Genomic DNA, 16134 nt, shown 5'->3' on the forward strand with positions numbered 1-16134 from the left:
TACATGTTTCCAAATTTCCATTTCAGTACGTAAGTGAATAAAAGCTATATATATATATTTATTTATTTTTTTCATTTATTTATTTATTTATTTTTTATTTTTTCCCCACTGTGAAACACCAATCTTGTGAGGTCACAATTGATAAGACACTATTAATGACAGATAACGTGACAACTTTGACTATTTTAAATGTAATGACGCCACAGTTGACAATAATGTTCATTCAATTAAGGAATTCCTGCGGTGACACCTTGAGGGCCGGTCAAGCGGCGCTAAGGTTCACATCTGGGCCCGTATGTGTCTATTTTGGGCCCCCGAGCATTATGATATCCCGATCGGCTTGAGCTTTGGAGTTTTAATAAGGCAGTTGTATAGACAGGCCCTTTCTCGGTGACATCATCATTGCGCGTCGACGGATACAGAAGGGCCTTTGAACGCTCTAAAAACAGAACGCGGGCTGAATGTAAACAACAGAAACTTTCAACCTTAAAGACAAATTTCACCTTCAAATAAAGGCATTGCAGGAGAATCTGGAAACACATGTGGAGGAAACTTTGTGTCGATGCTTTGCCACCACAGAAGAGTGAAGTTTTTCTCCTGAACGGGTAACAGAAATAAAAGAAGGCTAATACATGAGCTAAAGGCTAAATGCGCGTTAGCTGCGTAGTTTCATTTCTGTGGAAAACAAAACACTTTACATCAAGCAGAAAAGTCTCTTTTAAAACAAAAAACTTCTGTTGTATTTTAACGCTACAGTTTTTCTTGCAGTCCGACTGAGCCCCGACCTCATATATTCAATACAACTTAAAAGACGGCGCCACATGCTTGTTTGAGTTTTCTCGATCTTTTAAAGCTACATTCATTGAAGTGCGTGGACATAAGTGGGATATATCTTGTGTATGTGGATATACTGCGCAATGTGTAAATATCAAGACAATGCACGAAAGGCTCTGACCAGCCAGGTATCCAAAATAACAGGCGAATCAATGACATGTGCTTTCATATGAGAACTTGCAGATGACACTGATTTGATGCAGCTTTACCTGACATGGAAGCTTATCAGTCAGACTTTCTCACATAAGAATGGCCAATATGTAGTAACATCATTGTAAACATGCCTGCTTTTATGATAATGGTCTATTATCGGATTCAAACATAAGATCTCACGCCTTCCACAGCAGTTTTTGGCTTCGTGTGTTTACTTATGCAATGAGAACTTGGTCATGGTCAAAGTTGATGTCCTGAAAATATTTTTGTTTTTGTCATGAAAAGACAAAACTAACAAGGTGACTAATATACCCCTGCAAGCAGTTAAATCGTTTAGTCTTTCATCTTTGATAGAGTGGGAAATGCATTATTTTTTTGTTGTTTTTGTTTAGGATGTCTGAGTCCACATATATGACTGAACTCGTAGCACACGTTTACAAAAAGAATTTGAAATAGTTCTATCATGTTGAAATGATAATTTATGTTTTTGTTCAATATATTTTCCAACATGCCCAATGCTTGCTGCCGTTGCACTTCATACATTGTCATTTCTGTTGTACTGTCTGCTTATTTTCAGCCATGATGAAGAGACGGACTGATGCAGTGTTGGCGCCACTGCAGGGAACAAAGAGACGCCTTGATGACAGCAGCTCAGATGATGAATCACAATTATCCAGACAAGGTAGATCGTTCAGTTTTCTTACCCGTCCTTCCACTGATTTTGAGAACCCCGTTTCAGTGTAAGATTTCAATGCTTAATGATTAATTGGTGTGTATATTTACTGATTGTACATATGCATAAATTGTCAGAACTGTTACTTTGTTGGTCTGAATGAATGATTTGAACGCGTGTGGTTTTGTCTGCTCCAGACTCCAGCCAAAATGACTCCCTCAGTGACCAGGAGGACCACAGACCGGGCTTCTCCAGACCCTCTATCTCTTCCTCGTCGTCATCTTTTGATGCACAAGAGACAGATGCTCAAGCCGCCTCTAAGTTCGCTATGTATAACAGTGTCTCACAGAAGCTCATGGTAATATATCACATTTATCCTCATGGTCTCTCCCACTAAGTTCTATTTGCAATATGTTTACTGTGGATTTTTAGAAATGGAAATTTCATTAGTGCTTTATTAAATCCCCAGCTTGCTGTCATTTATTGTATTTCTAGGCCAAAATGGGCTTCCGAGAGGGCGAGGGTCTGGGGAAGTTTGGCCAAGGACGCAAGGAGATTGTGGAGGCTTCCACCCAGCGAGGGAGGAGGGGTCTTGGCCTCACGCTGCAGGGTTTTCAAGGAGAGCTCAATGTTGACTGGCGTGATGAACCTGAGGTAGGCAATAATAATAACATCACCATTTTGTCTTGAGGATCAGTCCACTGTCAGTTGCTGGTATGATAAATGTCTCTCTTTTGTTTCTTCCTTTGCACAGCCAAGTGCAGTAGAAAAAGTTGATTGGTTCCCTGAATGCACCACCGAAATCCCAGATTCAGATGAGCTGAGGGACTGGATGATTCTGGGCCGGGTAAATGCACAAACACTCACTTAAAGAAATCTAGTTCAGTATTCCAAACATGGTCTTTGTTTTAATTGTATTTGTTTTTCTCTTTTGACTCCCGACAGAGAAAGCTGAAGATTGAAGATGAGACAGAGTTTTGTACAGAGGACCTCCTGCACACTATTTTACGCTGCAAGGTGAGTCAGAACATAGAACTGCTGCCAGTTGAATATATTTTTTTTCTTTTTACTAAATGCATCTGCAATCATGGGATAAAAAATATGTTATGCTCAAAACAAATTGTGTTGTTTTACGTGGATATTTAAGATTTTCTGTACATTTAATTATTTGGTTGATGCATTATCAACAAAAGCATATATTAAGTACAATCACTGATGATTGGAGGATCAAATCATTATTTATTTTTACATCTGCACATGTGCCTGTTGTTTCACTTCAAGTGTGTCTGTATGATGTTCAGACAGTATTTGATGACCTGGAGGGAGAAGAGATGAGGAGAGCCCGGACACGCTCCAATGCTTATGAGACGATAAGAGGAGGTATCTTCCTCAACAGGTCAGTTTTTAGACAAGCAGGACCAGACATCACCATGGATAAAACCATTAATGTGTTATGTAAAATAAACTATTACTTATTTTGTTCTAATTAGCTTTTACTAGTCCCTTATTGTGTACATAATGAGAATCGGTACCGTGAGATTTGTTGGTTTTTTTGCATATAAGTGACTGCAAACATCAGCCATTGTTTTGTCTGACTAAAACTCCTTCCAGATTGAAATCCACTGCCACAAATTATTTTATAAGATAAATTATGTGGGAAAATATACAAATTGTAGTCAAATATTCACATCTTTCAAAAATTCACTGTATGATTAGTGGTTTTAGGATTAATGTGTGGATCCGTTTGTATTTATGTGCTTTCTGTATTTAGAGCGGCAATGAAAATGGCCAACATTGACCACTGCTTCGACCATATGTTCACCAACCCAAAGGAGTCTCAAGGGGTGAGGGGATCAAAGTATCTGCTGATATGAGCTGTGGTGAACCTCGGTTGGATCGCCTGACACAGGCCCCTCTGAACAGATGGTGAGACGAAACCTCTCTCATTATGTAGAAACCCCTGACGAAGGACCGCGAGAGCGAGCTTTTATACTTCGGTGACGTGTGCGCGGGCCCGGGGGGCTTTTCGGAGTACATACTGTGGAGAAGACGCTGGCACGCCAAGGGGTTCGGCATGACGCTGAAAGGACCCTGTGACTTCAAACTGGAGGATTTTTATGCTGCACCGAGCGAGCTGTTTGAGCCTTATTACGGTACGTCGAAAAAACCTGCACATGAGGCGAGAGAGAGAGAGAGAGAGAGAGAGAGAGTCACAGGTTGTGTTTCATCTGATGAATGATTCAGTGAAAGCTTGACCTCTGTGTGTCCCAGGCGAGGGAGGGGTTGATGGAGACGGTGACATCACTCGGCCCGAAAACATGACAGCCTTCAGAAACTTTGTCATGGAGAGCACGGAGAGAAGAGGGCTTCACGTCCTCATGGCAGATGGGGTAAGACTCCTCCTGCACAGGACGTCAGTAGAGACTGCTTTGCTGTGGTGTCCAACATGTGGCCCACAGGCCAAAGCAGTTCACCAGAGGGTCTCTTGAGGCTCATAGAATGAAGATGTAAGGTGTGTGACTGTGACACGTCATTTGGTAAACCCCTCGGAATTTCCGTCCAATCAAAGTATTTAGCAATACAATGTGCTATTTTTTGTGTATGCTGTTCCATTTTCTTAATAAAAAGTTTTAAATATTGAAAAAGTTTTAAATATATTTAGCAATGCAGCATGCATGGAAATACACACGGTGTGTGTTCCGTATAAACATTTCTTATATGTTGTGTAGCTGAAAACAAGCATATTCACCTGTTCTTTCTGAATAGTAGTAGCTATGTCGGTAAATGGTACTACATGTAAATATTAGTAGTTCTCTGGCAATTTCATGCTGTAAACGCAGCACACTGCACTTTTGTCAATGCTACTGTTTGTCCACTGCGGGTCACTCTTTGAGTAAGAGTGCTGGACATAACTGACTGAGCAGAGATATATATATATATATATATATATATGAAAACATTATAGTCGTCAGTATTTATGGGTTGTTATATAATCATTTTACTAGAATGGCACGATTGAGATGTAGCGCTGGAACTAAAAGACGGTTCAAACCTCTGCTGAGGAGAATTCAGAGATTTACATATCAGAACCTGAGTTCTCGCTGTCTCTTTATTGTTTGCGTTGGTTTTGATGTGACATCCTCCAGGGTTTCTCTGTGGAAGGACAAGAAAACCTCCAGGAGATTCTGAGCAAACAGCTGCTGCTCTGTCAGTTCCTCACCGCCATCTCTTCGCTCCGGACAGGTGTGTGTGTTCACATGAGCAGAAACAAAAATCGGCGTCCTCTCTGAAGCTTTGGAAAAGCACATGAGATCTAGGGTTTCTTTTTGTCTTCTCCAGGGGGCCACTTTGTCTGTAAGACCTTTGACCTCTTCACTCCCTTCAGCGTGGGCTTGGTCTACCTGCTCTACCTCTGCTTCGACCGGATCTCTCTCTTCAAGCCCGTCACCAGCAGGCCGGCCAACTCTGAAAGGTGGGCTTCCAGCGGCGGATCTGTGTCTGAAGAGCGTTTGGAACACGTCCCTTTCCATTTCCTCCCTCTTGTTATCAGAACTTTTTTTTCTGGGTTATCTAGTTTCCACCCACGGTATAAAAATATGTTAGTCACTGTGGGTTATCTGTAGATGTGAATGTGTGTTGCTGTTTGTTTCGCTGCGTTTGTCCTGTGATGTTCTGCTGACCTGTTCAGGGTGTACCCTGCCCTCTCGGCTGGAGTCCTGTCTAGTGTCTGGTGACACTTAGTAGGATAAAGTTGTTTAAAAACCTCAGTAAAAAAAAACAACTAACAATGCAGAATGAATCTTGTTCTCATGGTTTTGTCAGTAGGAGTGAGTGAAGCCTTCTCATCGGTTACAGATCCGATTGTGGATTTTATTCAGATGAGGTGAGCGTCATCCGTTGCTCTCTCCTGTCCTCTTCGTCCACAGGTACATTGTGTGCCGCGGCCTGAAGCCCGGCTCAGACGCCGTCAGGGAGTACATGTTTAGAGTCAACTTGAAACTGAACCAGCTCAGGAACACAGACACCGACGTTACAGAAGTGGTTCCTCTCAGTATCATCAAGGAAGACATGGACTTCTACCGGTTCATGGTGAACTCAAATGAGAGGTAAGAAACACGCGGGAGAGAAAGAGGCTGTGATCACTGTGCGTCTTAGCAGAGCAGCTGATGCTTGTTTTTGTCCGTGCAGCCTCTGCGTTGTCCAGATCAAAGCCTTGGCCAAGATCCACGCTTTTGTCGTCGACCCGTAAGGAGCCTCTCAGCTTCACCGTGGCCTTTTATGTCGCATTGTGTGTGTGTATGTGTGAAATTTACTGTGGTTTCTTTAGGTCGCTTTCAGAGGCGAGGCAGGCTGACATCAGGAAGGAGTGTCTGAAGCTGTGGGGGGTGAGGAGAGAAACCAGGAAAACGATAATACTAGAACATGTACTTGTAGTTCCGCTGAGCTGATGTGTTCTTATGTCGCTCTCTAGGTACCAGACAAGGCCAGAGTCGCCCCTGCTTCTTCAGACGCAAAGTCCAAGTTCAATGAACTGGTTAAGGTTGGTTCATTAAGTTAAAATATCTAAATTTTCTCTTTTTATACAGACTTTGGTTTATAAAAATAATTTCTGTTAATTGATAATTAATTCTAAAGTCCTTCTTGGGTAACTTCTGTTTTGTTCTTTGTGCCTATAAATGATTATTAACAGCACAGACTGTGTTTCCTCTCTGTCCCTCGCCCTCCCTCAGAGTTCAGATGTGGAGGCGTTTCAGTGTAAGCAAACTGCCCTCAACTCCACCACACTGGAGAAACTGCGTCATATCCTGGACCACAGGTGCATTGTGGGAGGCGGGGAGCAGATCTTCCTGCTTGCACTGGGGGTGAGTCCTAGAGAACCTTTCAACAGAGGAATGATTGAGAATAATGTGGATTAAGGCCTAAAATATATGATAAATGCTGACAACTTGGACGAGGGGGATTCAGGCATTTAAAACATAATGACCTCTGAGTCTTTAGCATCAGGAAGACGAAACCATGACTCACTGCATGTTGGTGTAGGAGCTGAAACAAGTCCAGTCAGCTGAATTGATCTGCTGCGAGCGACACACACGCTTCCAGAGACGACTCCTGATCGCAGCATGCAGAGATTCTGCAGCGAGTTAAACAGGATTGATGTTTAAGCTCACGAGTTGTTTGTTACAGAAATCTTTACCATCTCTCTAAAAGAAGTCTCTCTTGTGAGGAGTCTTCATTTCATGTGTGATAGCATTGGCCTGCTTTGCTCCTCCATCTCTACAGTGTTACACCCATTAATGGCAGACAGGACAGTTTCATCAAGCGCAGACGGTTTATGTGGAGGTTTTTATTCCTCTGAGAGGATTTGCTTGTTATGCACAGGCTGGCCTGCGATTGAACCTGTTTTCATGTCCTTATCTGTTATTTTCTGATGATTTCTTCTTCTTTTTTTTGGGTAGAAATCTCAGATATACACATGGGATGGGAAGCTGCCCGTACGCTGGAGGAAGATGGAAAATTTCAACCTGGAGCTGCCAAGAGATACACTCCTGAGTGTGGAGATTATCCAAGAGCTGAAGGGCGAGGTGACAGACGGGGCTGATAAACTGAAGGGAACAAAAGAAATATGAAAGTCTTTATGATGCCTCCTTATTACTGATGCACATTTCTCATTAGTTGTTTTATGTAGTGGTTTTGATGAACGTCTGTATTTTTTACAAAAAAAAATAAATACTGAATCATTTTCGGAGCTTTAAACTCTCTGTTTGGTCCTCAGGGTAAAGCTCAACGTCGAATCAACGCCGTTCACGTCATGGATGCTCTGATATTGAACGGCACTGATGTCAGAGATCAGCACTTCAACCAACGGTGAGATTCAGTCGCGTTTGTCCTCAATAGGGTGATGCTGCTGCTTCTGATTTCAGTGAATCGGATTTATTTAAAAATAAATAAATAAACATTTTCTATCTGTTTTGTGTATTTATCACATACAACAGTGAAAATGTCTGATTGTTTTGCTGTGAATTAGTTAAATAAGTCTTGTCGTATTTCCAGGATCCAGATGGCTGAAAAGTTTGTGAAGGCCGTGGCTAAACCCAGCAGGACAGACATGAACCCAATCAGGTGCTGACTCCTTGAAATCTCACTGAAAAGGACAGTTTGTGAATAGAAATCTGAACCAAAACGTTGTTGTTGATAAATATAATGCTAAAATAAATGTTTAAATTCCTCACTTCTGTAATTTAGAGTGAAAGAAGTTTACAGGCTGGAAGAAATGGAGAAAATCTTTGTCAGGTAAAACACAACATTTCTATTGAATAGGATTCCGTATGGTACAATAATATCGCCGTTTGAATAGTTTCTCCTGTATGTCGAGATGAAATACACATTTTGTGTGTCTTTCTCGCGCAGATTAGAGATGAAGGTCACCAAGAGTTCAGGAGGCGTCCCTCGTCTGTCCTACACTGGCAGAGACGACCGACATTTCCTTCCCACGGGCCTCTACATCATTAAGACCGTCAATGGTTCGTGTCCACGCAGTGCAGCCGTGTTGTAGCGGAGCGGTCATGCTCCTGGGAATTGGGAAAGTTACCAGATGGGAGCGTTCACATGACGACAAGCAAACGGCCAGCACCACGTCTACAGATATGTGACAAACAACAATGACAAAGAGTTTCTTTTTAGCCACGCTTGTAGATAAGATACTGTACATGAAGTAGGTTTTCACTGCAGTTAATGTTAAGAAGTAAAAGACACATACTTGTATGATGTTTATACTGTACCTACTTAGAAGTCAGAAGTTTTCCCATTTCTCAGTTACTTGTGAACGCACCGTTATCAGCCTCAGAGACGTTGGTGTCGTCTGTTTCTGTTTAACAAAAAAAAAAAAAAAAAGGCGTCTATGATTGCTGAGATCATTTGTTTCCCTCCTCAGAGCCGTGGACGATGGCGTTTAGTAAAAACTCCAAGATGAAGTTTTTCTTTAACAAGATGACCAAGGAGTCCACCTATGACATGCCACCAAACTCTGCTGCTCCTTTCCAGTATGAACTGTCCTCCTCACTAGATCTCATTTTATCAGTCCGCTATTCATCTTCCTGGACTTTGCATTGATTGATGGAGTTGTAATCGCTGTGTTTTTCCTCAGTGTTTGCCACGCCGAGAGACTCTTCTGGGCCTGGGTAGACGGGGTCATCGTTCACGATTCTCAGACCCGGATGGACCCTGAGAAACTGTCCAAAGATGATGTGCTGTCCTTCATCCACCAGCATTATCAGCCCTGAAAGACTCACCGAGTCTCTGGCTGTCTACAACTTGTACACAGAATGCACTCGGAGGTGGCGCAGATCGAGTCCCGACGAAAACGGAACATCGCAGTTTATTCATTAATATTTAATTTGACAGTAAAAGAATGACTTTACAGCTGATTGCCTTTGATTTTATGAATCTTCTTATTTTATTGTCTGGTTAAATATCAGTTAAGAAACTGCTTTATGACCCTTATCTAACTCCTCCGTATTATCAGAGAAGTTATTAACCGGTTGCTGCTGGGATTTTGCAGCCAAAGAGATTATTTTGTTTGCTCCCGTTTCTCGTCACGTTTGGAATGTTTCGTTTTAAAGACTTTTGACAAACCGGTTGGTCTTTGTGAATAATAATGAATACGATGCACCTCATCGCGCCCGTATGGAGACTGGTGCTGCTGGAGTCTCTCAGCTGAGCTGCATGTCCCTGTAGATCCAGTTTTTCTAGTCTTTCAAGCATTGCGTGGGTGCGTGTGTGCGAGTGTGTGCATACAATACATTAGAAACGACAGGGATAGACGAATTGTGTGTCCATATCAGTAAACACAGTCTTGTTTGCTTGTTGTGCTCCTGTTTTGAGCTTGACTGTTCTCCAGAAGACAAAAGCGGCTGGCAGCCCGGACCTCCACTCCCAACAAAGTCCCCTGCCAGACCCGCAAATACGACAAACTCAGTTTTAATGTTCAATCGAAGTGACAGATGTAGCAGCTTCCTCCTGTTGATACTTCATCTCTCGCCAAGCATGTGTGTGTGTTTGCAAATCTAGAAGGGATTCTAGTAGTTTTAAGATTTGTTTCTGTTCTTTTGGATTGTGCCTCACTGTTACCTGTTTTGTTTTGTTCTTCTTAAATGCTGTAAATGGGTTCTTTCTCTCTTGTAACTAGCTCTGAATTCACTTTCATGTAAATAAAGAAATGTTCATAAATGGGATCTGTTCTTCATATAATTTAATTTCCGACTGTCAACAAACGGCTCGCAGCGTGTCATGACTTCATCCTACACAAAGCAAAACGCAGAGGATGGCAAGTTCCCTCATATTTGTAATTTAATGAAATACAAGAGTTTTGCAGGAACATCAGGGTCCATCATTTATTTATTTAGGTATATTAGCTTACACCCTGGACAGGTCGGCAGTTCGTCACAGAGCAAACAGACAGACAGCCACACACACTCACCAATTAACCTCAAATGCATGTTCTTGGACTGTGGGAGGAAACTGGAAACTGCCGTGCGCAGATTATTGTCTAGTTCTATAACATTTCAAATATTTTGATTCTACAAAATATAAATAGAAAGGAAAATAGCAGACAATTAGGTGATTTTCCTTGAAAGAATTTGCAGTCCTGAATAACGAGAAACTTGATTTTTGGGGGTCCAATACCAGTCCTTATTTATGCTTTCAAATTGAACTGTAATACCTGGATTGTGATCCTGCCCTTCAGTTGGTCATTCACTAACTTTGAAGACATCACAGCAATCTAATCTAATACAGGGGTGTCAAACACATTTTAGTTCAGGGGCCACATATACAAACAGCCCTATTTCCCCTTGAGGGGGCCTGACCAGTAAAATAGTTCCACAAGAACCTTTAAATTTCAACTTTAAAGTTTTTCTTTGTAATGGTGCAGGTGAAATGTCAAAAAAAAAAACTTCAATAACTTTTTAGAAACTCAATATCTCAACTCAAGTGTTTTGTCTGCTACTCTTCAGAAATGTTAAAAATAAAAAATAAAAATCAATGTTGTCTTTGACATTTTTACCATTTTGTTTATTTGTCCTGTCGGATTGGAGCCTCCTGCGACCAGTTGTGGCCCACTGGCCTTTTGTTTGAAGTCCTTGATCCAATACAATTTGATCACTTTATCTCACACTCAATATATTGCAAACACTTTTGCACACTTGCAACAGACACACTTAAATTAATGACATAATCAATGTAAGTTGCCACTAATCGTGAAGCAAAGTAATTGTTTTATAATATTATATTTATTTATTTATATTTATTTATATTTATTTATATTTATTTATATTTATTTATATTTATTTATATTTATTTATATTTATAGTTGTTTCGTAATATTTTTTATAACTCATAATTGGCCGAAGTGACTAACTTTATTTGCCATTGACTTTCTCGTCCAATCAGATTTCAGCTTTATGTAACCGGAAGTGAAGTTACGAAAACAGACGCTCGTCACGCCCAGATCGACAGCAGCGGACGGACGCGTCTCTCGGGTAGGTTTGCTTCTCGTATCTTTATTATTGCAACAATCAACCAATATCTGATTTTCGATACGAATTTAGGCAATAAGGCTTCTCGTGTCATTTGTCAGACTTGTTAAACACTGTCACGAGCTGTGAACACTGATTCTGGTTCCATGTTGTTGATGCTTTGCAGCAGAGAAACTTCAGACTTTATCAGGACTGTTTTTCTTGGGGTTCCACCACCTGCTTCTTCAGTCATGTTCAAGGCGATGGGTCAAGCCTTTTTCTCCTCTGGACTGCAGTATCCTGAGTTCACCGCAGCAGAGAAACAGGTAAATAACGTTTGAGAGGTCACCTCGTTAAAAAGAAAAAGGCAGAAATGGGACCTTTGTCCTGATGTTAACTGCTGTTTGTCACGAGACTGACAACCTGACTGCTGTCATTTATGAAAGAGATCACATGGTTAGGGGTCATTTCAAAACCCAGATCATCCTCTTTCTCCTTGAGTAATTGCAAATTCAATGTTTTATAGTTTACAGCACATTCTAAGCATATCACCTGCTGTAACAATTATTAATCTCTTTATGGTAGTTAGATCTTTTTTTTTAGGTTTTTGGTGAATCAAACCAGATCAAAATCCTTCTCGTCAAAATGTAGGATTTGGACGTTATCACCACATTTTGCAAAGGCGTTCATCATAGTCCCTATCCTCAAATTCTAATTTCCCTAACTGGACGCTGGAGTGAAGGTTTTCGGGTGGCAGGAATCCTTGATATCAACAAAATGTGAACTTAATGCTGAGCAGAGCCTGTTTGTTGTGATCATCTTTTACTTTCAAACACGGCATCTCGCGTGATCATACAGACAGTCTGTGTAGTAACTCGGCAGGGAGGTTTTTCCAAACGTGGGCAACTATCCAGAGATCTTCTGTGGATTTTAACTGGCTCCCATCCTTCAGTTTCTCCTTTTCATGTGATCCCAGACAGACTGTGTAATGTTGAGATCAGAGCTCTACGGGGGGTGTCTACCGTCACTTCCAGAGAACTCTGTTCTTATTTTATGTCGATGACGTTCGCTGTACGCTTGAGGTTGTTGTACCGAGCGTCAGAATAAATCTGGAGCCAGTCGCAGAAGTCATTCCTTCATTTCACACTCACTTAAAAAACAAGGATAGCTTTTGCAAGTACAAAAAACTACATACTGACAGTACTTTCATGAGCACATATGAATCTGCTTTGCCTTAAACCAGGAGTTTTCATAATGTGAGAGGATGAACTCCCTCCTTCATATAACTTCAACAACGTCACACATCCCAGCCCTCACGCCACGCTGACTGTGTCTCATAGCAAGTCGTCCTTTTTGATTTAAAACCAGACTCCTTTTTTTCCACATTTTAAAGTTTATGTTCAATTCTTGTTGGGCTCTAAAGGCGATCAAACAAACAAATCTTAGTGTGACGCTTTCACCTTAAGATGTCTGGTAATCCTTCATTAATTGACTGAAAACAATATTTGATAGTTTTTACCTTTTTTATTTACGTCTTTTCATCCTGAGTTATTCTCTTGAAATACCAGGGAAGAATCCTGTTGGAAAAAGGCATCCTCCTGACCCCCAGATCCAGATCCTCCCCAGTGGAACAAGACGATTGATGTTCATGTAGAACCGAGCAAAATCCAAATCTTATTTATTCAGTTGACAAATTGAACGTGGATCCTTTATGATCCAAATGAGCTCAGGAGCTTGATGGTTTTTAGGAAGCAGGACTCTTATGTTTGTGCACAACATTGATTTCAAAGGCAGTCCCCAAAGAGCCAATTTGTTCCTTGGTTTCATTCTCCTCTGAACTCTTTCACGACATTCCCTCACGCTGGTTATGAATAGAAGTTTAAGTTTCAGGGGACGACCATGCTGCAGCCGCCGCTGCGTTTGAACTATGTGATGCACATCTTATTCTTATATTCTTTCTTCTCACTAAGTTTGGTGTTTTATGGATAATAACTGAACGCTTGGACCTTTTTGGGAAGGAATATTAAAAAGAAGAATCACTCGTGAAAGTGGCCATCGACAAAGATCCAAATGAGTGTTTGTTTGTGGTTTCTAGGGACAAGACTATGAGATTCGCACCTACCACCCCACCAAGTGGGTCAGCACCACTGTGAGTGGCGCTGAAATGGATGCAGCCACGAGTTCTGGCTTCTTCAAGCTCTTCAACTACATTCAAGGCAAAAATCAAAACAGTGAGTCTCGTTGTCCTAACGGGAGGACAGTCGCACACACACGTTTACAGCTGCGCACGCTTTAAAGTCGCCAATCAACCGCAGACCGACTTTACGAAGCTTTAAGCCCGCCAAATGAAATGTCACCTCATCAGGCAAATGTGAATAAATGTCACAGACAACTTCAGTTCAAAAACAGAGAAGCCGACGAATAAAACGCCAACACAGAGTTGCTGCTCAGCGGTTTGTCGCAGCACCACTGCCGTGGCCTTAGTCAGCAGTTTGCAGGAGCATTATTTATGAGAATATATACTGTCCGTGCCGTTGCCATCGAACTGTGACGTAAGGAGATTGGATTGTGATCCAGAACCATGGTGTTTAATCATCTCCGTCTGTCGCAGGTTGTGGTTTTCGTGCCACGACCATCTGTCCCCCCCACCCCACCCCCCCCCCCCCCCCGACGCTGCAGTCTTCACCTGTTGGATGTGTGCTGGCAGCGTTTTTTTTTTTTTTTTTTTTACTGTGTCTTTCTTGCCGGTTCCTCAGAGACCAAAGTGGAAATGACGGCTCCGGTGACGTGCCTGGTGGAGCCCGGCGCCGGCCCCACGTGCGAATCTCAGTTCACCGTGTCCTTCTACGTCCCACAAGAGCATCAGGAGAATCCCCCGGAGCCGAGCGAACCGGATGTGTTCGTGGAGCACAGGAAGGAGTTCACCGCCTACGTCAGGTAGAGCGTCGCGTCCCAACTCTGAAAGTTGTTTCCTGTCCGAGGCGACGACAAGGAAACACCGAACCTGAACGCGCCTCCTCTTTCCTCCATCTCTTCAGGACTTTTGGGGGTTTTGCCAAAGAGAATTCGAAGCGTGAGGAGCTCCTGAAGCTTTTAGAAAGCTTGAAACGCGACGGAGTCGAACACGTGGACAAGCCGTTCTACACCGCCGGGTACGACAGCCCCTTCAAGCTCACGAACCGCAGGAACGAAGTCTGGATCCTACAGAAAGTACCGGAGAAGTAGAGGGTTCTAAGGTCACACCCTATCCATACCAACTGCAGCTGAAATCTACTCGCATTACACACGGACTAAATATGTTTCTATTTTCACTAAAAGGAACTGATTTAAGCTCCAAAAAAACCTTTGTGCTAAAGTTTTAGAGGGATTTTACTGATATATCGTGTCATACATCGCTGATTGACTCCAAACACATATGATGTTTAAATTATGTGAGGAAAAAAAAAGAAAGTGGTAGTCATAAAACTGCCTTTTCAGGAAAAAAAGAACAGAACCTTAAAGTGCCTTTCAATTATCTTTAAATTCAAAATATTTTAAGATTTTGTGTGCACACATCACTGCCTTTTTTTGTGCATTTACTCGGCTTAATGTTAATACCATTGTTAGAAATAAGATATTTTTGCAAGCAAATGTTCATGTGGGACACAGAAATGAGTTTTTGTTTTTATGAACTGGACTGTAACTTCACATCTACTTGAACATTGGGTTTGGGTTTGGTCGGCTTTGTAGTGGGATGATTAAATCTAACATTTGTTCCGTATAAAAACGCACTTTTATGTTCAGCTGACATTGATATAAGGATTCAGTAGAACATAAAGATGAAGTTATGGTTAGCAGTTTATCAATAAATGCATCAGTCGCTCCACATCTACCAGCTGCTGAGGAGCTTCATCCTCGACCTGGAGCAACGATGTTCACCAGGTGTTTTCCAGCGAACGCTGCACATTTAGATCACATAATCTATAAGCTATTGGCTGAGGTGGCACTGTGCCTGTGGAAAACAGGCGACGGATCAGAGTAAATCATCGCTTTCCACATTTCTATTTGACGATCGTCGGGTGTCTTGACCTCAGGTGAACTTGTATATTTGCGTAGATTTGGACTGTGACCGGTGCCGTTGGATTGAGCCCAGACGTGAATGTTTACGCCGTCACCTTTGAGCGGGAGCTGTGGAGTCTGACAGCCGTTTTGATTTTGTTGGCTTCTTGTCAGCCGGTGCAGGGAAGGTGACTCTGCTTGGATCTCTGACAAGAAAAAAAGAAAAACACTAGCGCATTTATTTGATCTGATCTAAACTGGCTTCGCTGCCTTAGATAGTACATTTGTAAGAATCGGTTTGCACCGGTTGCGTCACTGAAGGTTTTATAAATAAATTGATTGGACTCATCCTGTCAACTCGTTCTAACGTTTCCGGGTGAAACAGAGCAGCTAAAATCATCATTACACTTGTTTTAGAATAGTTTTTGCTTTCATTTGTTAAATTATACTGTGTATGTTCATGATGTTTACGTAATGCTTGATTAAGGGAACAATGTAATAAACACTTGCACATTTGAAAAAAATAAAGGAGATATTACCTCTGAAAGGTGTAAAATTCATGATTAAAACTTGTCAAATGAATACTGTGGTTATTAATCTTCTCTTCTGTGGTGTGATTGTTTTTGTCAGCCACAGTTAAGTTCCTCACAACATTAAAGTTCATCTTGAGCCGCTCATCCGTTCTGTAACAGATAAAGTTCAGCTCGTCCGCCACACTCGGATGATCGTGACCTTTCTATCAGCCGGATGAAATCCTCGTCACATTTCACTCCGCCCTTCACCTTGTCCTCTCGTGCCCTCTCTGGCGTTGTCACCGTCAGGTTGAAGCCTGCTGAGTCATTCCATTTATTTGTGGCTGAATTGTTCTCAATATCATGTTCAGACACTCAGCAGAAAACCCCTGCATACACTGACGCTCGCCCC

The 16134-nt window shown here is 41.9% G+C and overlaps 2 protein-coding genes across 3 annotated transcripts; both read left to right on the forward strand.

The window, feature by feature from the left end:
* The first annotated feature begins 401 nt into the window (after nucleotides 1–401).
* cmtr1 (cap methyltransferase 1) lies at nucleotides 402–9890 on the forward strand. Of its 2 annotated transcripts, XM_080490236.1 has the most exons (24): nucleotides 402–605; nucleotides 1565–1669; nucleotides 1858–2018; nucleotides 2156–2314; nucleotides 2415–2507; nucleotides 2606–2677; nucleotides 2962–3056; nucleotides 3432–3504; nucleotides 3615–3813; nucleotides 3932–4050; nucleotides 4807–4903; nucleotides 5000–5132; nucleotides 5587–5766; nucleotides 5849–5905; nucleotides 5988–6045; nucleotides 6132–6200; nucleotides 6391–6522; nucleotides 7117–7242; nucleotides 7434–7525; nucleotides 7712–7780; nucleotides 7904–7951; nucleotides 8069–8181; nucleotides 8592–8700; nucleotides 8805–9890. In XM_080490236.1, the coding sequence occupies exons 2-24, from the start codon at nucleotides 1567–1569 to the stop codon at nucleotides 8938–8940; spliced, it is 2493 nt and encodes an 830-aa protein (XP_080346362.1). In that variant the 5' UTR covers nucleotides 402–605; nucleotides 1565–1566; the 3' UTR covers nucleotides 8941–9890. The 2 variants fall into 2 exon arrangements, with proteins under 2 accessions (XP_080346362.1, XP_080346363.1); XM_080490237.1 differs by lacking the exon at nucleotides 5849–5905 and having other exon boundaries at nucleotides 419–605.
* Nucleotides 9891–11159: 1269 nt separating this feature from the next.
* Nucleotides 11160–15790, forward strand: hebp2 (heme binding protein 2). The gene is made up of 5 exons (XM_080491456.1): nucleotides 11160–11196; nucleotides 11360–11498; nucleotides 13268–13403; nucleotides 13929–14109; nucleotides 14211–15790. The coding sequence occupies exons 2-5, from the start codon at nucleotides 11424–11426 to the stop codon at nucleotides 14395–14397; spliced, it is 579 nt and encodes a 192-aa protein (XP_080347582.1). The 5' UTR covers nucleotides 11160–11196; nucleotides 11360–11423; the 3' UTR covers nucleotides 14398–15790.
* The last annotated feature ends 344 nt before the right edge of the window (nucleotides 15791–16134 follow it).

The sequence above is a fragment of the Lipophrys pholis genome, assembly GCF_963383615.2.
Source record: "Lipophrys pholis genome assembly, chromosome: 21".
NCBI lineage: Eukaryota > Metazoa > Chordata > Actinopteri > Blenniiformes > Blenniidae > Lipophrys > Lipophrys pholis.

What these genes read in the sequence shown, in the direction of transcription:
- hebp2 (XM_080491456.1), top strand. Translation starts at nt 11,424, where the DNA reads ATGTTCAAGGCGATGGGTCAAGCCTTTTTCTCCTCTGGACTGCAGTAT. An exon ending in TCAAGGCAAAAATCAAAACA is followed by an intron (nt 13,404 to 13,928) that starts GTGAGTCTCGTT and finishes CCGGTTCCTCAG; the next exon opens with AGACCAAAGTGGAAATGACG. An exon ending in GAGTTCACCGCCTACGTCAG is followed by an intron (nt 14,110 to 14,210) that starts GTAGAGCGTCGC and finishes CCATCTCTTCAG; the next exon opens with GACTTTTGGGGGTTTTGCCA.
- cmtr1 (XM_080490236.1), top strand. Translation starts at nt 1,567, where the DNA reads ATGATGAAGAGACGGACTGATGCAGTGTTGGCGCCACTGCAGGGAACA. An exon ending in AGTGTCTGAAGCTGTGGGGG is followed by an intron (nt 6,046 to 6,131) that starts GTGAGGAGAGAA and finishes GTCGCTCTCTAG; the next exon opens with GTACCAGACAAGGCCAGAGT. An exon ending in AGTTCAATGAACTGGTTAAG is followed by an intron (nt 6,201 to 6,390) that starts GTTGGTTCATTA and finishes GCCCTCCCTCAG; the next exon opens with AGTTCAGATGTGGAGGCGTT.